The sequence below is a fragment of the Lactuca serriola genome, chromosome 9 (genome assembly GCF_051521515.1).
Source record: "Lactuca serriola cultivar US96UC23 chromosome 9, Lser_US96UC23_V15, whole genome shotgun sequence".
Classification (NCBI taxonomy): domain Eukaryota; kingdom Viridiplantae; phylum Streptophyta; class Magnoliopsida; order Asterales; family Asteraceae; genus Lactuca; species Lactuca serriola.
Genome location: NC_136416.1, coordinates 84,397,763 through 84,420,243, shown reverse-complemented (window position 1 = coordinate 84,420,243; position 22,481 = coordinate 84,397,763). Strand labels below are relative to the sequence as shown.

At 33.3% G+C, this 22,481-nt stretch overlaps 2 protein-coding genes across 2 annotated transcripts; both read right to left on the bottom strand.

Moving 5' to 3' along the window:
- Positions 1–5,769: 5,769 nt before the first annotated feature.
- LOC145075217 (uncharacterized) lies at positions 5,770–11,615 on the bottom strand. Its single transcript, XM_079021518.1, has 11 exons — positions 11,353–11,615; positions 10,797–10,884; positions 10,431–10,724; positions 10,188–10,337; positions 9,958–10,098; positions 9,816–9,872; positions 9,557–9,695; positions 9,386–9,490; positions 8,738–8,928; positions 6,233–6,274; positions 5,770–6,099 (listed from the first exon to the last, which is right to left on the bottom strand). The coding sequence occupies exons 1-11, from the start codon at positions 11,463–11,465 to the stop codon at positions 5,977–5,979; spliced, it is 1,443 nt and encodes a 480-aa protein (XP_078877644.1). The 5' UTR covers positions 11,466–11,615; the 3' UTR covers positions 5,770–5,976.
- A 1,477-nt stretch (positions 11,616–13,092) lies between these two features.
- LOC145074416 (DEAD-box ATP-dependent RNA helicase 18-like) lies at positions 13,093–16,052 on the bottom strand. Its single transcript, XM_079020796.1, has 11 exons — positions 15,734–16,052; positions 15,407–15,643; positions 15,082–15,327; positions 14,921–15,000; positions 14,738–14,843; positions 14,471–14,584; positions 14,277–14,375; positions 14,113–14,202; positions 13,929–14,035; positions 13,707–13,850; positions 13,093–13,633 (listed from the first exon to the last, which is right to left on the bottom strand). The coding sequence occupies exons 1-11, from the start codon at positions 16,001–16,003 to the stop codon at positions 13,366–13,368; spliced, it is 1,761 nt and encodes a 586-aa protein (XP_078876922.1). The 5' UTR covers positions 16,004–16,052; the 3' UTR covers positions 13,093–13,365.
- Positions 16,053–22,481: the final 6,429 nt, after the last annotated feature.

Sequence of the window (22,481 nt, the reverse complement as noted above, 5' to 3'; positions counted from 1 at the left end):
CTAGTGCGTTTACATATTATCAATGTGCAACCGATTTGCAAGATACAACTCACACATCTCGGTTTCAAGAATATAAGATGTTATCGTCTCACCAATCACTCGTGATACAATTTCATGGAGTGATCTAAGTGAGCGTGGGTCTAATCCAATGCTCAAATCATATTCATAAGCACTCATGAACGTTGCAGCAAACATTTGCTATGTCTAATACGCTCTAGACAATCTACAAACCAATTCATGACAGTCTTCATTCATACTTACTTCCAACGTATGACTAACTGTGGTCCATTTGAATAATTCGATTATTCTTAATAAACTCAATTATTCTGGAAGTCAAAACATGCAAAGTGAAACACAAGAATAATACTAATCCCATATGGCCTCAAACCTTTGAGTATAAATAAAACACATTTTATTTATCACCATATCGATTACTCATTATTTGTCGTTTTGGGTAATCAACTTCTTACTTGAATTACAACACTTGTCCCATGCTTCTTAGCATGCACACAATGTTTACCTATGGTTCTTACTTTTGTGAAATAGATCAAATTGAACACATTTCCAACCATTCTCATTTCACAACTCCAAATCCTTTTTCATAAGTGTAAGAATATCAAATACTTGTCACTTATAGAATATGCTAGATTCTAACACTTTATGCAATGATCCTTTTGTAATGTCACCGCACCAACGTCATAAAGACTATTGCCAATGATATTACAAAGTTCTCTATCGGAGATTGTTACAAGACAATTCCTTAGATATGATGTCTCTCACTCAAAGTACATTCCTTTGAACATCCTTTTGCATAAAAGTTTCTAATCTAGACATAGATTTTTCAATATTCAATTCCCAATATGGACACGTTTCCATATTTTCCATATGACAACTCATTATTAATAGAATCTTTTCTATTCATGATAATGTCGATATTGTCCATCCAATATGGAAACATTTTCATATTTTCCAATACTATACTTCCAACTACTCACAAGCGACCAATCCTCGTCGAACTTTGGATTGTCCTTTGATAGTTGTTTAATCATTTTAGTCAAAACTAATTCTAGTCCCTTTTCCCTCTAAATGCGCTCAACATTTGGAAAATTTTAGAATGGTCAAACATTAAAATATTTGCAATCGATCCTATACTTGAAGCGTATGGGACACGACGCATAATGTTTTATTTGCTATGTTCTCAAAATTCGAATTGTGAAGAGGAATGTCGTAATCATAATCGAAATTTTAAGAACACACTATGTACCTTTGACTAAATTTATTAACATTTCTCAACCTAAGCCTTTAGATTTGAAATGAAGCATAATATTCTCTCCCTTAATTATAGCAAAACAACTATTCCATCCTTACAACTTTGCAAAGAATGACTCTTGTTTTCTATAATTAATATTGTCAACTTACAATACTTTCCTTAATAATCATACAATCATAACTTTTATGCTCCCACTATCATGATGATTATTATAAAACATAACACTTATGCTCCCACTAGCTTCGACATGTACTCATAAACATCTTAACTTTCAGAAAAACAATACCTATTGAATTTCTTAAGTCCATGTTTCTAATACTTAATGCTTTGATAATCTTTTATCAAGGTTTCTTGAACTTATACACCTTTGCCTTCAATAGTTCATATGTGTGTCTAAACACTTAAGACTAATTGCCAATCCTCACAATTCAAATCATGGAAAGGGATACCGTAACCATAATTGAATTCGAGAATGCAATTTTACAATCACTATCTTCTTAAAATCTTTCTTAGTGAAAGCATTTCCTCACAATCATTTTCATGAAGGAGTAAATCTTATGACACTTAGATTTAAACGGTGTATTTGTTCCTATCCATGTGAATTTGTTAAAACCAAAGTTTACAACAAATTCAAACTCATATGGATCGAACTTTCTTGATCTCGATTTCTTGCCCTTATGGTAGCACAGCTGCCCACCATGTCTTCCAAGTAGTTAAGCAGCTCACCTTTTCTTATCAATGTACTTTCCATTGATCAAGGTCCTTGCCTTTTATGCATTCAAAATGAGAACTCATAGAACTCACATGCATAATTAACTCAAGTGGAATGGCACAGAAACAAAATGATGTCAGCACGATAGGTTGTAAACCTCAACTCGTGTGCTAGTGATGATCGATTAAGGTTTATTTGATTTGTTCTTGAAATCTTTCAAGACCATTTAGACTCCCACTTACTCCTTGTCATATAAGATTCTCTTGTCAATAAACATTTCTTGACAAACAAATATTCAAGAGTTAGTGTAGTTTTTATCAAACACTTCAAAAATTGGTCCTAGTTGGTCTTTGTCTGATCCAAGACATCACAACTTTCCACATTTGATGAATGTTATAAACCTTTTAATACTTGTCACTCATTGTCACAATCTTAACTCTAAGACTTGTTTTGGAACGAAGTATGATTGACTTCTTGATTTAACCATTTCTTCAATTCTTGATTCCTCTTCTTAGACATACAATTGTACTAAGACTCATTAAGAGGATCAACTGAGATATGGTTCTTAATCATAAGACCTATCATAAAGCATAAAAGGTACTCTCCCATCTTCTTAGAATGGAGAAACTTTTATCTTTCTGCCTACTTGATTCTTCTTATTCGTTCTGCTATTGATCTAAACCCTTTAATCAATTCAGAATTACACTTAATCTTGTAAGTATAATCATATTTACTAAACCTTTAGTAAATCATGACGAATATCTTTGTTACTCTTATGGTGGACTTGATCAACACGCAACTTTGTGTATTCGATCTCCAGTTCCTTCACTTGACACTTTGTCAATGAATTAGTCTAATTTCCAAATATGAAATTTCTCATTCATCGTGCAACCAAGTTGCATGATTCCAAATTTTTGTCCAATTGAAACTTGGGCAATGAGAAACTCTCCCTATTTGGTAAATTCTCGACTTTTCCATAAACACCATAAATAAGAATCATATTCATTTGTTGTAGAAATATGCAAACACCAATTTTCATAATGATTTTCATTGCAAGGAAATAAACAAATAAATAAGTCAAACGAAAATTTATTTTATTTATAAAAGCAGCGGAAAACATTTGTCCTTACAATGCAAAATCCATTGAAAACTATGTATTTTAAAAGAAAATTTTCTAACAACTCTATCATAACTATCTAAGCTCAAAATCTAATCTTTAAGTCCATGCGATCAAGATCCATTCCTTGTGATTAGATTCATCTTGCTCTTTCACCAAGCTTCCTTTCTTTTCACCGATCCTGTAAAACATTCAAATGCAATCTTATTACATTATGTATTAAGAATTAATGAATAGGAACTTAATGGAGTTAGATAGTGGATTTTACCTGAAGCGCAACCATACTCTTTGACTTTCCCATCTTCTGGACTCTTCAGGCTCTTTGGGCAGACTTGTATCCAACGCCCTTTCTTTTGGCAGCAAACGCAGGTCGGTTCTCCTAGAACGTCCTCGGAAGCATGGTCGGTTGACTTTTCCAACAAGGGCACAAAGTGTAATTTCATGGAATTGCATCAATTCACTTTTGCCTAAGTAACTAAGATTGGGAATTTGTAAAACATTTAGTTACTTTTGTACTTCATTATACTTATAATAGAAGGTTTTGTCCTATCCTACCCGTTCGGCTAACGACCCTCCACTAGTCAAGAGTGCGGTGGGTAAGAGTGGATACCCATTCAATCGCCATTTTATAGGCAATTTCCTTAAACACCCCTTATAGACCAGCTTCGTGAATGAGGCCTACTAACGGTAAGACTGACTTTTACTCATACATAATGTTAGACTTTTAACGTTATATATAGTATAGGGTGTATTTTACACTTTTAAAATACTAGGTGATCTAATTTAATAATTATACTTTTAATTTAATTAAATTGTGAACCAAGACTTTATGGATTTACTAAATCTCTTTTAATTATACACCTTAATTAATTAATAAAACCATAAGGGTGTGACTTGAACTTTTTCAAAACAATACTAGGGTTTTAGAATTTAACATTCCTAATTAAACTTTTAATCAACTTTTAAATTCCAAAACTTGAGGGCAAGTTTTGAAACATTTCAACACATTAGGGTTTAGGATTTAAATATACATCAAAATTAAACCATTTAATCAAAATTTAAATTCCAAAACTTGAGGGCAAGTTTTGAAACCTTTTTCAAAACATTAGGGTTTTAACTATTTAAATTTCAAAACAACAAAACTTTTGGGTTCAAATTTAAACTATAAAACCTAAAGGGGAAAATATGAAACTTTTCAAAGCATAGGGATCAAATAACAAATAATCTAAATTAACATTTAATCACATAATTATCCATATTTGATTTATTTAATGATTTCTTGCAAAACAATTTACCAATTTAATTAAAATAATTAATCATTTATCACATAAGGAAACAAATATTTTATTAATTGATAAATATCTTCAATTAGATCAAGAATATAGTCATATATATCAAAAAAATCGGATTTATATTGATCTAATATGATAAGGTAACTATCCTTAAGCAAAAACAGCAAGAAATCCCGGTTTTCCCTCACTCTGACCAGCCGACTCGTCGAGTCAGACATGGACTAGTCGAGTTCATCATGAACTCGGCGAGTTCCCCTAAAAACTCAACGAGTTCAGCCCCCAGAAACACAAAAACCGAAATTTTTCAACATACAAAGCATCAATACAATAGAAACCAATCTAGGCTCTGATACCACTGATGGGTTTTGGTCATAAGACATCCTATGTGCTCATACAAACCCTAATGCTTGGATCTAGGTTTCTCTATTGTACATGCTTTGAATCCAAGACTATAAATCCTAATTCTAGCATATGGAAATTGATATTAACATATAATTAGGTTTATGATATTACCTTGATTGTTATGTAGTAATAACAATCTCAATTCCTCCTTGAATTGACTTTGGAAGGCTTAGAGTCACAAGTGTCACTCCTCTAATGGCTTACAAACACCAAGAGCAAATGGAGAAGGTATAAGGAGAGAGGAGAGGTACAAGAATTCGTCTCTAGAACCTCTTGGGAAGGCATAGACGAATTCATGAGCCTTGGGGTTCTTTATATAGGTGTAGAGATTAGGGTTTTAGTCCTTATCCTTATCTAGTTGCTTGCCCACCAAGTAACCATAAGATAAGCCTTGAAAACCCTTATCCTAGTCGAATTCTAAGGCCTTATCACCTTAAATTCGTCCAACCTATTAATAAGATAATCCTTACCTTATTTTGTAACTATCACATAATTACAATTCAGCCCCTCTAGTTTAATTAATTACACTTGATCACAAAATTAATTCTTAATTAATTATTGACCAATATTAATTAAACAAATATGATTTCTCCTTTAATATATTATTCTTATAACATATTAATAAATCATAATAACCTCTCTCTTTATTTATTTCTCCAATCAAGTTGCTTTGGTGAAGGCAACCCAAAAGGCCCATGCACCATCGGGTCAAGTACATACCAAAATAGTTATGGACTTAAACACTAAACCAACAAAAAGTACCTCGACTCATCGTGCAGTTCAACCCTCGTATCTCTGCACACCCCCGTATAATCTTGTCAACCAAACAAAATTTTTATTGGATTTTACATTTGAATTCCTTTGAAATTTGTGAATCAAACACACCCTTATCAACCATATATTTGTATGTTTTGTTTCTAAAAAGTCAATGTTATATAAACTTGCCGATCGAATCATGCAAATACGAGTATATTGATGGTTTTATAGTAAAAATTATCATTTTCATTTAAAACATTAGTACATTATCAAACACTTATCTTTCGAATGCTTCATGTGCTCCACTAATTACATAAATACCCCCATGCCAAAGCTAAAGAAGAAGAAGAAGCATTTTCAAGGGTATAAACGGAACTAAGAATCTACTATTCATATATGTAAGAATTTAAATATTTTCACTCTTTCACTAAAAAAACCAACTTAACATTTCTAATAACTTAGTGGTGTAAGATTCATTGTCCATCTGTTCCAACTTCCCCTTGCATATGTTATTGTAGTTGTGTTTCAGATGTGGACTTGCTATTTTTTCCTGCTCCATACATATATGCACAATATGTTTTTTTTTTAAATAATAAAACGAATTAAATACATCCTATTTTTTCATCGTATCGAATGGTATTTTAAACATTTTAACAAATGATCAACCAGTTTTTTGGGGTTACCTTGAAAACTTCAAAAGGACAAAAATCGGCTTTTCCACACCCCTACACAATAATAGCAAAAGCATTAAAGGATTTAAAGATTCTAATAAATTTAAATCCCAAATTGGTATTACTGTTTATTTGGTATGATAGAATGAAATCACAAAGGAATGGAGTGAAATAGATCATTACATCCTCTTATTATGTTTGGTTGGTTTGAAAGAATGGAATGAATCATTCAAATATATTAAATATAACTAAATTGATAAATAAAGAAAATAACTGTTATTTTTATAAAGAAACTTCAATCAAATAAAGATTTATGCTAAGTTTGTTAATTACATAATGGAATGGATGAAGCATTCGAAAATGTGATGGGCTAATAGGGGGGTAGAATAATTAGGAGTGTTATTTTATTTATAAAAGTGTCGGTAGGATATTTCTATGTAAAGTGTCGGTAAGTGTCAATTATATTATTCGTGATGTAACATGGGGGGGGGGGGGGGGGGGGGGGGGGGGAATTGAATGATATATTATAATTATATGTTATCTTCCGTAATAATAATCTTTTTATAAATAATAAAACTTTAACTAAATTAATTTTTTCATTTTCCAAAAATGCGGAAAACAATTTTTTATTATAATACTATTTTAAGATTGCATGATATGTATTTTATAAACAAGTTTTAGATGATATGCATTTATCTAACAATATACCTTTATTTAACTAAACTTTGTTTTTATAAAATACAAAACTACAAAAATGGTCCCTGTGGTTTACCAAAGGTCACAAATTTAGTTCTTGCTAAATTTTTTGGCGTAGATGGTCCCTATGGTTTGCAAAACTTGCATGGATGGTCCATTTTGCCAACACCGTTAGTTTTGGTCAATTAATGTGAGGGTAATTTGGTATTTTCAGGTTGCACGGACCGAGTTTGTGATCATGAATAAACCATATGGGCCTTTATGTAATTTTGTCAATATTTTATGTTTATGAGTTTGTGGCATTTCCACCCTTTACTTTTTAAAATTTCACTTTGACCCCTTCAGTTTGAACTCTATAAAATGTTATTTTCACCATTTTATTTTCTAAACTTTTCGTGTTTACCCCCATAATTTATATAATTTGATTTTCTTTAATAACTTTCGTTCGTTAACCTAAAAAAACTATTTTTTACGTGCTTATTTTTATATATGTGTCGGTATAAATTCAAGATAGTCAACGTTTCAACATGAATTTAGAACTTCAGTTTCATTAATTTGTTTTTTAAGAAGTTACTTTTTTATGCTCGTGCCATTTAAATTCGAGTCTGTCTATGTTTCAAAGTAATTTTTTGTACGTTTTCGTGTTTAGTTTTATATACGTTTTGTACATATGAGTCGGGTCATATATAATAACTAAAAAACGTATTATATTCAAGTTTATGTATGTTTCAACGTAATATTTTTCTTAAGTTTTTGTGCTTAAATTTATATATATTTTCTATGTATGCATCGTGTCCTATATAGTAACTTTCATTCGTTAACTAAAATAAACTAAATTTTTTACTTGCTTATTTCTATGTATGTGTCGGAAATTTAGTTATTATATGTGACCCGACCCATACATACGAAACGTACATAAAATTAAGCACGGAAACGTAAAAAAAATTACATCGAAACATAGACAGGCTCCAATTTAAACGACGCGTGCATAAAAAAGTAAGTTCTTAAAAAAAATTACATCTTGATTTTATACCAACACATATATAAAAATAAACATGTAAAAATAGTTTTTTTTTAGGTTAAGGAATGAAAGTCACTAAAGAAAATCAAATTATATAAATTACGGGGGTAAACACGAAAGTTTAGAAAATAAAGTGGTGAAAATAACATTTTATAAAGTTCAAAGTGAAAGGGTCAAAGTGAAAATTTAAAAAGTAAAGGGGTGGAAAAGCCACAGACCATAAACATAAAATATTGACAAAATTACTTAAATTGTCCCTATGGTTTATTCATGATCATAAACTCAGTCCCTACAACCTAAAAAGACCAAATTACCCTCACACTAACTAACCCAAACTAACGGTGTTAGCAAAAAGGACCATTTATGCAAGTTTTGCAAACCATAGGGACCATCTACGTCAAAAAGTTAGCAGGGACTGAGTTTGTAACCTTTGGTAAACCACAGGGACCATTTTGTAGTTTTATCTTTATAAAATAACTTTTTTTATGTATCAATTTGAATATATATATATATATATATATATATATATATATATATATATATATATATATATACACATGTTTAAATGACTCATTCCATTCCTTGAAACCAACGAAACATGACTATGGAATGTAATGATCCATTCCATCACCTTACTCATTCTATTACTCTGTTCATTCGATTCATTTATGATTCCATTCCATCATACCAAACAGAGTAACACACCCATGACTTTGAAAGAAAAAATCTGATTTAATCGTACTATTTAGAAATTTGAAAATAAACAAGATACAGAAAGAATGAAAGAAAGAAAATCTTACAGCCATGGGCATTGGTTGTTCATTGTGTAGAACTTGCACAAAGTATTTGGTTTCATTGTTTGATGGACAATGGTGCAACACTAAAGCATTATTCCCACCAAAAGGTGCCACCTCGCTGTCCTTCCAAATTCTTTTTTGTGGAGGTTTTGGAGGGAGTTCCATGGTCTCTTCTCTTTGTAGTTTCTCAAACTCTGTAATGTTTTACCAAATAATAATCATTAAAAAGAAAAATATAACTTTAAATTGAATAAGGATTAATTGTTTCGGATGATGGAAACAGAAAAGGAATGGAATGGAATGGTTCATTCCGTTGAAATGAAAAAAAAAAAAGTTGTTTATGCATGAATGAAGGAAGGAATGGAAAACACGATTCTATTCCTTCATCGTTCCATTCCATCCAACTAAACACACCCTAAGGTACTATTTGGTATGCATGAATGAAGGAAGGAAGGAATGGAAAGCATGATTCCATTCCCACCAAAAAATGTTGTTCGGTTGATAATATGGAAAAGAATGACGCATTGCTTTAGGAATACGATTCCAATAGAGTAACTAAACATGACAAACTGACAATGGAATGGTAATCAACCATTCCATTCCTTTGTCATTCAATTCCATCTAACCAAACAAAAAAGTCAAAGAACTCACCAGATTCATTAAGAAAGAGACCAATCAAACATGAAAAAGGGACCAAAGTCTCTGCATGAGCAAACCGTAGTCTTGCTTTCTCATAACTCCCAGGTGCATGTCTTTCTACATGGAGCTTATATTTAATATAAAACCATTGATGTAAATAAAAATGTAAAATGACATGAGTACCCTTATTTGCTATAATCGCCTGCTCCATGGATGAAATGACATCTTCCAGTAAGGGAACTCCCATTCGATAATTTAGTGAATTTCCATAACCCCTCAATATGAATGTTTCAGTATCATCTGTCCACTCCAACAAATTTACCTATAATTCCACTATAGCATTGTCTTTCAACTTTTTTTTTTATTATTTTGACATAGTACTTTGAAAAAACTACCCAATTATAGACATAATTAGGTGTGAGTTTAAAGAGTAATGATGTACCTCATCATTAGTGAAAAGGCCACAAGCTTGATCAGTTATGTTAAACAAAGATGCTTCCTACAATATAAATAGAACACAGCATTTGTCAAACAAATAAGAAATAAATATTTCAAACTCCATGAGTATTAGAGTCAGTTATTACCTGTTTGCAAAGAAACCACAATGAAGAAATATCATTCAATGTGAAATTAAGCTCATATCGCGTTGTTAATGACCCTTTGATTTCATCTAATACAGGCTGTTTAAGCTTTTGAACAACAGATTCCTGATTTTTTGTTATTTCCTGCACCCAAAGTGAAACACTTCTACTGAACTATTTGCATATTATACAAAATAATAACAAAGGAAGTTTGCTTATGTTATATTATGTACCCTGTAGTTCTGACAACAATCATGAAATCTCAACATTATATCATTTGCACGACTTTCAGTAGCAACAGCAAAAGCTCGATGCTTTCCTTCTTTTTGACCACTAAAAATCCCCATGCCAAATGCCACAGCACTAGCTGATGCCCTTGGAACCTAATTCACCCTAAATTTCATTAGCTTTTGGTGTAATCACAAAACATGTGATGTTATTATGTAATCAGATAAAAGTTAACAATGGTTGCTAACCTGGCTTGCCCTTATGTGATATATATCAGGATGATAATTGTCACTAAAAAGTTCTGGAAACCTTTCCTTGATTCTGATTCCAAGATTATACAATTCATCTTCTCCCTCAGGTACTAAATATCCACCTCTTGTTTTCCCCTTCCATGGTGAACTCCAATTCTGTAACCAGGGAGGAAGATTCTCAAGAGATGAGCCTCTTTCTTTTGCGTTTTTTACTAGGGATTTAAGTCGAATTGATAAAGTGTCCATGTCTTTGATCCATTTTTTGGTAGGATCTCGAGTTCCATGCCTTGCCTGAATACAATAGGAGAACATTGATCAGCATGAAGTTGATGATACTGACTTGTGATTATAAAGGGGAAATACCACAAGATTTAGGTGGATAGGAGAACATTGATTAGGAATACTTGGTGAAGCGAGAAAATTCTTCTTCTTCTCTTTTACAACATGATATCTGCACAGAAAGTATACTAATCGCTATGAAGTTACAGATGAACCGAATCAGGTTGTTCATCCGAAAGTTGGTGTGGAAGAAGGGGATTTAAAGAAGTATCTATACTTGCTTTTCTGATAACGATATAAACTCAAATTAAGACAATAATAATAATAATAATAATAATAATAATAATAATAATAATAATAATAATAAACAGAGCAAAAACAGTGTTCTATTCTCTCAATTAACATTCAAAATTGAAATTATTTTCTTTCAGCAAACAAAATTCATCGATACGCTCTTCACCCTAATTGAACCTGAGAATTTCGTTGAGGAATACTATTACAGACACAAATTATAAACCCTATCAATAACATTTGAATCTTCCACCCGGATTTTGTATGCATGTTCGTCTATTAAGCCAAAAGAAATTACACAGTAGAGGCAAAATGATGATAAAATCGAGTGCATTAATCGAGAATTTACCTTGTTACAGTAGACAGATGATGACGAATGTCGAATGCTTCTTCAGCATTTGAAGCAAATGAATCACAGCATAATAACAATATCGTAAACCCTAACATTGCTCGATTCTCCATTGTTACAGATATACAAACACAAACACGCCGTCGATATTCGTTGGAGGGAAAATGAGACGATTATGGGAAGAAGTTGTGGAAGTCGACGAGGAGGACAACAGAATTAGGTGGAAGTTATTGTCAGTTTAACTGGACTTTGGCAGTTCGGTGTGAGGCGGTACACGTAAGTCATATGGACCAACCAATGGGGTGTTTGCATTGTTCTCAAACTCGTAACTTACATTTTAATAATCAAAATCTTAAATTGTAATTTTATATATTAAAATTAATGATGAAATTGTGTTTTTATATATTAAAACCAATTAATGATTAAATTGTAATTTTATATATTAAAATCTTAAAATTCAGTTTCTTTTTTCAACAAATTCTAATTTACTTCAAATCGGAAGTAGAAAATCTGTTATAAATGTTGAAGGTAGTTGAATGACAAAAAAAATAACTGGGTAATTCAAATGAGTGGGGATGGATTGATAACTTTGTTTATTCTTTGTCCATACACAATAAAATGAGCCTCAAGTTTCTGGAGTATGATTAAATTTTATATTTTGAATAATTAACTATATATATTAAATCGCAGGAAAATAACAGTATTCTTTTCTATTTCTGACTTTTGCCACATCTTTTTTATATTTTAGGACTTTTGATACATCTTTTCTACATTTTAATTTTAGTGTTGAAACTTCTCATCTTCATAATTTGACCACTTTATTTTACTTTTTTATAATTTTGCCACTAAAGTTTCAACAAACTTTACATTTTTATAATTTTGCCACTTTTTTTTTTACTTCTTTATGTTTTTGCAACTAAACTTTCACTTTTACTTCTTTACAACCATTTTTCTTTATTCTTTATCATTTTCGTCTACTGTATTCTTCTATCATTTTTTTTTATTCTTTGAAATTTCTGTCAAACATATTCTTCTATCTTTCATTTTTTTTTTCTAAAAAGAATGACCCGTGCAAAGCACGGACCTTTTCCTAGTTTAGATGAAAGGCAATATCAAATTTTAGATTAAAAAAAAATTAACGAGAAATGAATTATTCTTTAAATCGTTCTTCAGAAATGAGTATGGAATTAATCGATGACTTTGTTTTGTAAAAAACGTATGGTATAGACAAGTGAGGGGGTGAAGATGCTCATTTCACAGCATTTGAGTCGGATTGTTGGGTGTGAGGTTTGACATGCCTTTGAAAATGTATGATTCTTTTTTGTCTAAGAACTAACACATTATTCATTCCAAGGCAACCATGTGTTTTTTTATATACCTAAGCGCAATTTTCTTCGACTGATAAAACAACTCAAATTCACCTCAATTATGCTAAAATATAGTTGTTTAATATACTATATTATTCCAATTTGACATGAATATATCAAACTCTTCTACAAAGGTTTGTTTAGTTCAGAAAATATATTCATAGACATACAAAGAGAATCAAAGATCAGATGTTGTGAAGATATTCATATGTATACACAAAGAATCAAAGATCACACAATGTTTTACCACAATCAGGGATCACTTACCATTTGAAAGTGAGCCGAAGATCAGAGCGACAAAGGAGGAAGGAGCATTGGAAACAAATCCATGAGATATCTCTCTTCAATATCTCTTAAATTAAAATGAGGTGCATAATTTCAATACATTAATTTTTCATTTGATAAAAAAAAATCAAAACATGGTTTGTTTTCCGACTTACAACTATTTTGTCATTACATGCAGCAATAACTATACTTTTCTTTTTCTCCTAATCTAATCCACAAAATTGAAACAAAATTAAACGACCAAATCCACCCTAAACAAAAATCACTCTCTTTCTTCTCTGCATAATCTCTCTAAATACTACTGCATTCAGGTACTTGTACATCAATGTACAAGTCGCCAAAGCATAGCCTCCATCTCAACTCAAAGCAAGTCTTCAGTTCCAGTTAGTTTAGCAAACTCGGTTTCATTAATAGCCCCCTTTTTAAGCTTTTTCAAAAGGCGATAATCTCTAGTAAGTTCATCATCATCCTCAGCAGACTGTTTAGCACGTCTTTGTTTAGCTGTTCTCTTCTTCATCACCATAGTCGCGTTCTTCATAGCAGCTTTAGCCTTGTGGGTTTTTTCTTCTTGTGGCTTCTCTTTCTTTATTTGCAAGTTTTTCTTTCTTTGTTTCTCTCGAGATTTATCCCTGGACCAATATTATTATTATTATTATTATTATTATTATATACTCAAGGTGTAAGAGATGAATAAAAACTTACTTGAACTTGATCTCTTCAAGATTTAAATCTTCAACAGCAATAAAACCCGCTGTAGAAAGTGAATTTTGTTTTACCTCTGACATTGAAGGTAGCTGTAATAAACCATACCCCATCCCTAACTTTCCAATCTCTAGATCTTTCCATCTGAAAAGTCAAAAAAAGTCAAACCCAAAAAAAAAAAAAAACATCACATTAATAATCTACATGGCATCAAAAAGCAACCTGAGAATGAAATTGCAATGATGTTCTTTATAAGCACGAATGTAGGACACAAATGCCCTTAGACCTTTTTCCATCACATCACGATCTTTCTTAGCAGCATCACGTATCTGAATAAACGACAAAGGGGGTAAATCAGAAATAAACAAAATAGAAGGGTGAAAACTGTAAATTTTTGAAGACTTACAAGGGGAACCACATCAAGCGCATCTTCGCAGCACATTTTCTCTTCTAACGGAATCCTTTTAATGCGCAAAAACTCCACATATGCTTCTTCCTATGATGTTTTAAAAAAATATATAAGGAAAATAAGGTTTTACTCTTGAGGGCAAAATTGTAAAAAGTCAAAACCTTTGGTAGAAGAAAAACAATGGCACTTCCTTGACGCCCTAATCTAGCAGTCCTCCCAACTCTGTGAACGAATACATTAGGATCTTGAGGAGGATCATACTGCAATTAACATATGAAGATATTAGTAAAATTTTGTTTTTATAAAAGTAAGTAAAAAATCATGGAATGGAATGACTGATTCCATTCCGGTGTACCTGCACTATGCAATCAACCCCTGGAATGTCAAGTCCACGAGCTGCAACATCAGTGCACAGAAGGATTCCATCCTGAAGAGATGTAAATGAAGCCAAGGCTTTCTCCCTTGCTATCTAACAGAGTAATATAAAGAACATAAACATTAGACACGATTCTTCTTAGTTTTTGGTATGAAGGAATGGAATTGAAGATTCCATTGAAACGAACCATTCCATTCCTCCTTGATTCCATCATTTCAAATAGACCCTTAGTTTCATGGTCTTTACCTGTTTCATCTTCCCATGAAGAGAAATTAAAGACACCCCCTTCAATGCAGTAAGCTGTGGAAGTACAACTCCCCAATAATCCACACAAGCACATGTCATAAAGTACCTGTAGATAGATAAAAAGACATTCATTATTTACCGTTTTACCCTTGGTCATCCAGAAAGCACTTAAAATCAACTCACACTATCATCTTCTTAGACTTGTTCTTAATAAAGAAGTCCACAAGCTGTGATGATTTCTTATCTGCTTCACATTTGATAAACTGCAATTCACAAAATTACAATGAGTAAATATAGGAAATCGAAATATTGTATAAAAGGTGAAACTTTAGCTGCATACATGCCTCAATGTGAAGGCCTGAGGGTGTTTTTGATGAGGTTGCTGCATGTTCTAATGATTTTGTTTCTGCACGAACTTCAACTCTTACAGGATTTCTTAATCCTGCTTTTGATAGTTCTTCAACAGCTTCTGTTTGAGTAGCTGAAAAAAGACCAGTTCTACGAAGCTTTGGTAAGCGAGATATAATAGAATTTATCTGCTTTTGAAACCCCATATCCAGTAGTCTATCAGCTTCATCCAAAATCAAAATCTGTAAACCCACAAAGTTGTTTCTAGAATTAGTTTACAAAGAGGATATAGATGATCATGAATGGGAAGAGAACAATCACCTCAAGATTACGAAAATCCAAGATATCCATGCGTTCCATTATGTCATGTAGTCTTCCAGGTGTTCCTATTAACAAATTCGCTCCTTCGCCTTCAATTTTCTTCATGTCTACTTTAACTTCTGATCCCCCAACGAGAAGCATTGGCTTAACATCTGACAGTGATGAAATAAACGGTTGTGCAACATGGAATATTTGTGATGATAATTCTCTCGTTGGAGATATGATAATTCCCAGGACCTGTAGACATGATTAAGCACCAGAAAGCCAATTCACCACAAAAGCTAAGAGCTATAGTCGGGTATGTCTGCCTTAGGGATTAGGAGGTACCTGGTGAGGTTTAACAGACGTTGTGCGACGGAGGATCTCGACGAGTGGAACAACAAATGCTAGGGTTTTGCCCGAACCGGTGGCGGCGTCGACCGCGACATCCTTGTAGCTGCATAACAAGGGTATAGTGGCTGCCTGAACGGGAGTGCAGAAATCGAAGCCTGAAGTAGATAGGGCGTCGAGGACTTCATCGGAAAGCGGCGGACTGAGGTCGGAGAAACGAGTATCAGTTAATGCTCTGTTTGGATTCGAAGATTCCGTTGACGCCATGGCTGTTTGGGTTAACGGCGGTGGACGGGGAGGAAGAAAAGGGTTTGGGTTTATGGTATTTAAACGAATCCCCGTTTCTTAAAAATGTTGCAGTTTACACCCATATACTTTTGTTTTTTTTATTGTACTCGTAATATGTAGAAATGTTATAATTTTGGGGAAAATGACTTAGGAGGGTAACTACCTTTTATCCGTGTTTACATATTGGCAACTTCTTCTTTTTTGTACATAATAAAGCAACTAACTTGTTTTAACTGTTTAAATTACACCAATATTACCGGCTAATAGCTATTTTAACCGGTAACTCAAAGGGAAAATGACTTAGGAGGGTAACTACCTCTTATCCGTGTTCACATATTGGCAACTTCTTATTTTTTGTACATAAGAAAGCAACTAACTTGTTTTAACTGTGTAACATCCCAAAACTCATGACCAAAAATTTCGTTTTTAATTTAATACTAAAACCATAATTGTCAAACCATTAATTTAATACTCCGACATCGGGCCCCGCCTGGCATTGAGCCCCGCTCGGTATACAGATCTGTCTCTCTTAGACCCCGCATGTCTCTGGGCCCCGCCCGCTAAACACATACAATCATATAACATGCTAACACATAAAGAAACATACTCTACTGTATCCCTGTCCTAAGAAACATACTCTGCTAATAATGGGATACAGAACTTCGTCTGTACTCAGCTAGTTCCAGCCAGGGCTTCAGCAGTGCAAGGTGAGTCTCCTCACTGTGTGAATGGGTCTAAGGCCACAATGCCTGCCCATGTAGTCTATGAGTAGGAAGACCCGGGGGTTAGCCCTAGGCATTGTATGTTAGTATGTTATTCCAGACCAAGGTCTGATGTCAGGCGGGTGCCCGAGGAATGTTTGCATGTTAGATTATACTTGTTGTGTGTGTGATACTTGTATGTGCCTGGTAAGGAGGTGAGTGTGGGCGAGGTCTCGTATCTCATCACTAGTTGAGTACGGACGATGTTCCGTATCTCATTATTAGTAGAGTATGTTTCTTAGGACAGGGATACAGTAAAGTATGTTTCTTTATGTGTTCGCATGTTATATGATTGTATGTGTTTAGCAGGCGAGGCCCGGAGACAGGCGGGGCCTAAGAGAGACAGATTTGTATACCGAGCAGGGCTCGATGCTAGGCGGGGCCTAATGCCGGAGTATTAAATTAATGGTTTGACAATTATGGTTTTAGTATTAAATTAAAAACGAAATTTTTGGTCATGATTTTTGGGATGTTACACAGTTAAAACAAGTTAGTTGCTTTCTTATGTACAAAAAATAAGAAGTTGCCAATATGTGAACACGGATAAGAGGTAGTTACCCTCCTAAGTCATTTTCCCTTTGAGTTACCGGTTAAACAGGTATTAGCCGGTAATATTGGTGTAGTTTAAACAGTTAAAACAAGTTAGTTGCTTTATTATGTACAAAAAAGAAGAAGTTGTCAATATGTGAACACAGGTAAGAGGTAGTTACCCTCCTAAGTCATTTTCCCTAGAATTTAGTCCTTAAAGTTTTTGTCGGTGCTATACAAAATAACTTTGTCATGTAGTGAACTATTTTGTTTGGAGGCTTTTATTGGACAGAATTCCAACTTTGGTTGATTTGTCCAAGCGTGGGATTCATGTTAGCTCTTCCTCATGTTGTTTCTGCAATGATGCTGATGAATCTATTGATCATCTTTTCTTTTCGTACGTGTACGCTAAAACCATCTGGAATTGGCTTGGAGTGTGGTGTGGTATTCTCCTTGTGATACCTTGTAATCTTGTTAAGCTTCTTGAGGTGTTGAAGTCTAAAAATCAGAACATGAGATACACTCTTTTAAGGTTAGCTTTGATTTACTCTGCTCTTTGGTTGATTTGGAAGGCGCGGAACAAGCTCCTGTTTAGAAAGGAGAGAATTGCTCCTTTAAAACGGCGGATGACATCCAAATGTGTACTTCAACTGGATTAAACATAGATCAAAATTAGCTCCTTTAAATTGGTTTATTTGGATTAGTTCCTCAATGCTAAACTGTATTTTGTAATTGTTTCTCTAGCTTCTTGCTAGTCTTTTTTTGGTTTAATATATTTTGTCTTTCTAAAAAAAATGTAGTAACACTCTATCCACAAAAATATCCATTTTCTTCAAACTCAAAAACACAATTAATTACTTCTATTTTCCTATTCCTTTCCATCTCTATCCACAAACTAAAGAATGTCACTTGTGAACCAATAAATAGAAGAAAACATTTTGTTTCAACTTTGAGGACTTAATCATGTATGTGTTTAATGAATAAAGCTATTATACTTTTTCTTAGATTTTTTTCTAATAAAAGAAAAATAAAAGATGTGGAAAGGAATAGGAAAATAAAAGTAATTAATTGTGTGTTTGAGGAAAATGGATATTCTCATGTTAGAAGGAAATAGAAGGAAATCAATATTATTTACATTTATGTTCTTTCATTGAAAAGAAATAAGACTTGTTCTATGGGTAAAAAGATAATTTATGTATATTTCTTTCACTTCCTTTTTTTAATCCGCCTAACAGTGAGCAGATTGTCACGTACTCAAATTCGGTACTACTTCCTGTCAGTGCGGCGTACTAAGGCCCCCTATGAAACCTTGATATCAATCCTCCCAGATTACGCATGTCAAACTGGTTTCGTCCTGCCATGGGCTCATCATGGAAGCGACACTACCCCCGAACAGTTGTGTCTAACCCGATTACGACCTCCTTCATTGTCAAGCTCTTCAGCGATTCGGTAAAACGACAACGACTAGAATAACCGGAACATGGGTGACGGGATCATCAGGGACATGGGCTTCATGGGATGAAAATGTGATTAGCTCATCCAAAATAGATCATGAATAATCAATTGAATTTGAATCCTTAGAGTAAGAATGTTCTTCAAACTTCACATGGATGGATTCTTCAACAGTCTGCTTCCTTAAGTTAAATACTCTCAATGCTTTAGAAATCGACGAGTAACCCAAGAAGATTCTTGCATCATGATTAGGGTTAGAAACATTACCTTGATTGTTATGTAGCAATAACAATCACAATCCTTCTTGATCTTGACTTCTGAAAGCCTAGTGCCTCAAATGTTGCACCTCTAATAGAGTCACAAACACCACTAGCAACAAGGAAGAACAAGAGAGAGAGGAGAGGCTCAAAATCGGCTATGGAATCCTTCTAGGGTTTCTAGTGTCCGATTTTGGCATGCCCAAGGATTCCTTATATAGCTAAGTAATTAGGGTTCCAGTCAAAACCCTAATCCAGTTGCTTAGACCTTAAGCAGCCCAAAGGATCCTTCTAGAAGGCCCCTTGGACGATTTCTATATGGACTCTCATCTAGAATTCGTCCATTGCTTCCTTATGGATCCTAAGCCTAACTTTGTAACTATCTTATACTTACAATATCAGTCTCATTGATTTAATTAATCTCCTTTGACCACAAAACTAATTCTAAATTAATTATTGATCAATATTAATTAAATAATATGATTTCTCTTTTAATATATTATTCACATAATATATTAATAAATCACAATTAATCCTCTTTCTCTAGAATTCATCATATCAATTGCTAAGGTGAAGGCAACCTAAAATGACAATGCTCATAATCAGATCAAATGCATACCAAAATAGTTATGGGCTTATACATCTAATCCAACAATTATTATAGTTGATCTTAAACATGCTAAATTGAGTGGGAAGAGATAACATGATGAATGACCATTTCAACGTAGACGAAACCAAAAAAAAACATATTAACCAAATTTGATTATTCGACCCACTTCTAAAAACCGATCCCTTTTAAGGTTACAAAGGATCCTCTATTTTACATCTCAAACCAATGAAGATCGTATTCGGATCCACAAAAACTATATTTTAATGCTCACAAAAATAATCAAATTTAGATATTTTCCAAACGATTTGGATAAAATCTAATTTATGGGCACCTTTATCTAGAGAAACTCTTTGCTAACTAGTTAGTTTCTCAATCTTAACACATGCTCGCTACCATGATTTACTACTCATATAATACACTTGTTCGACATAATCCATTTAGGGTTGTCAAGATTAAACCTCATGGAGTTTGAGATAAAATTAAAAACATATTTTAAAACAACTCAAACGATTTATCTTAAAGATACTCTTTAATAAGTAAAAGACTAAACTGCACAAATGGTCCCTGTGGTTAGCTAAAAATTGTCACTTTGGTCTAAAAAAGTTTGGACTAGCACCAGAGGTCCAAACTTTTTATTTTGTTGCGATTTGGTCCAGTTTAGTTTTAACTTTTTTATAATGACGAATTTGCCCCTGAATTTATCCTTTGTATTTTCTTTTTTGAATATTTTTATTAGGGTTGTTCATTATTTGGATAAAACCGAATTGTCCAATTGGACAATTTGGATTGGACTATTTGGTTCGGATATTCAGATTTTTGGATTGGTTTTCAACAAAACCGAATTATTATTTTGGATTTCGGATTGGTTTTGGTTTATAAAATAAGAACTGAATAGTCCAAAAAAACCGAATAACAATTTGTTATGTATTTATATTCAATATATCTATAATTATTTATTAATTTTATAAATTTTTTTAAATAAGTTCAAAAAATTTTACCTAATAAAAGACATTAATATGTACTTTCTCTCAAAAGTTTTTTATCTATTAAATAATAAACTATAATATGCATTCTTAGTGGTTTATACATTTTAAATCACAAGTAAATAATTTGTTTTTGCTTCTTCTATAAAATTAGATCATATTATAATTCTATGTCCTTTTAAAATGTTATGGTTTTTGAAAACCGAATTGTAAAAACCGATCCAACCAAATTGTAATTGGATCGGATTTGAATTTAGTTTGGACTATTTGGATCCATATTTTGAAAACCGAAATCGATTTGGATTTACTTAATTGGATCGGATCGAACCGATCCATCCAAACAAACACCCCTAATTTTTATTATAGAAATTGGAAAAAATACCTCTCTCTCTCTCTCTCCATCCCTCCCTCTCCTCTTTCTCTCTCTCTAATAATCAACACATATCCTTGTTCTTCCCTTCTGCATTCGTTCCCAGCCAAGAACATAAGAGCATTCTTGTTCTTTTCATGTATACCTGCAAATGAGAAATACAACCACTCCTTGTTATTGCTTCATCTTCTTTCCATGGCAATTTCAAGCAACCAAAACACAAACCTAAACCTAGTGACTTACACGTTATTGATTCTGTCAAGCAAAACAAACATACACCCATCGATTTCCTATAAAAGATTAACCTCACTCATCCATTCCATTTATCCATTTCTGTCAAGAATCAATCAACAAACACTCATCTTAACCTAAATTTATTGACTAAGCCCCATGGATTTACAATCAAAGTAAGAAGAAGAGAGATGAAAAGAAACTTGTGATTGTCGAGCAAATAACAACGTCCAACACCCCTCATCGCACCTGCCCTTCTACCCGTCGAGCTCCACTACCAAACACACCACCTGCGCTAATGTTGTTGCTCTCCTAGCTCAACCGGTTCTCCTTTCCGCATCGCAACTTGTTATCAGAACAGGAAGAGAGAAGCTTCACTTCCTTCCCTTTCCTTCTCTTTGGCCCCATCAATCTTCGGAAACAAAGCTTTCACAGGAAATCGACCCACACTACTGCCCTACCCATCCCATTCTCTCACCTATGGTCGACGACCACGTTATACCCACCGACGATCTCCCTCGTCGCTATCAATCGACCCAGGAGCACCAGGATTAGCCGCCTGCAAGCCTTCTTCCCTTCCCCTCGCGAATCACCATCCACCGTCAAACCACACCCCTCGTCACTTCATCCTCTTCACGATCGGGCACAAAAAGCCCATTCCCTTTTATTTTCGATAAGGGGCTCCAACATTATTGAAGCTTGAAAAAGAAGATTTAAAAAACACGAGGTATGTCGTTCAAAAGGTTGTTTTGAAGAACACGAGGTATGTCGAACATACCGAAGAAGACGAACTAAGAAAGGGGGTTACGAATTAGGTGGTCATTCCAGTTGGATCGATTTCAACATTAATTTCTACAGCTGGATCGATTTCTACATTTTGGTTCGGTTTCTGAATCTGCATCTAGATCGATTTCATGGATTTTTTTTTCATATTGCTTTATGGGTTTTTATCCATCTAGATTGATTCAAGAATCCAAATTTTTTTTTTGCATTATTATCTTTTCATAATTCATATTTTTAAGGTATTTTTCATTGTAATGTTCTTGGGTAATGTTCTGGGTGGGAGAGAGAGAGAGAGAGAGAGAGAGAGAGAGAGAGATTTAATTTTATTTTTTTATTTTTTTTAATCAGAAAAACAATTAAGAAAAAAGAAAAAATCATATTAATAAGGGCAAATCCGTCATTTTGAAAAAAAATGAAAACAAATTGGACCAAAATCGCAACAAAATGAAAAGTTTGGACCTTTGGTGATAGTCCAAACTTTT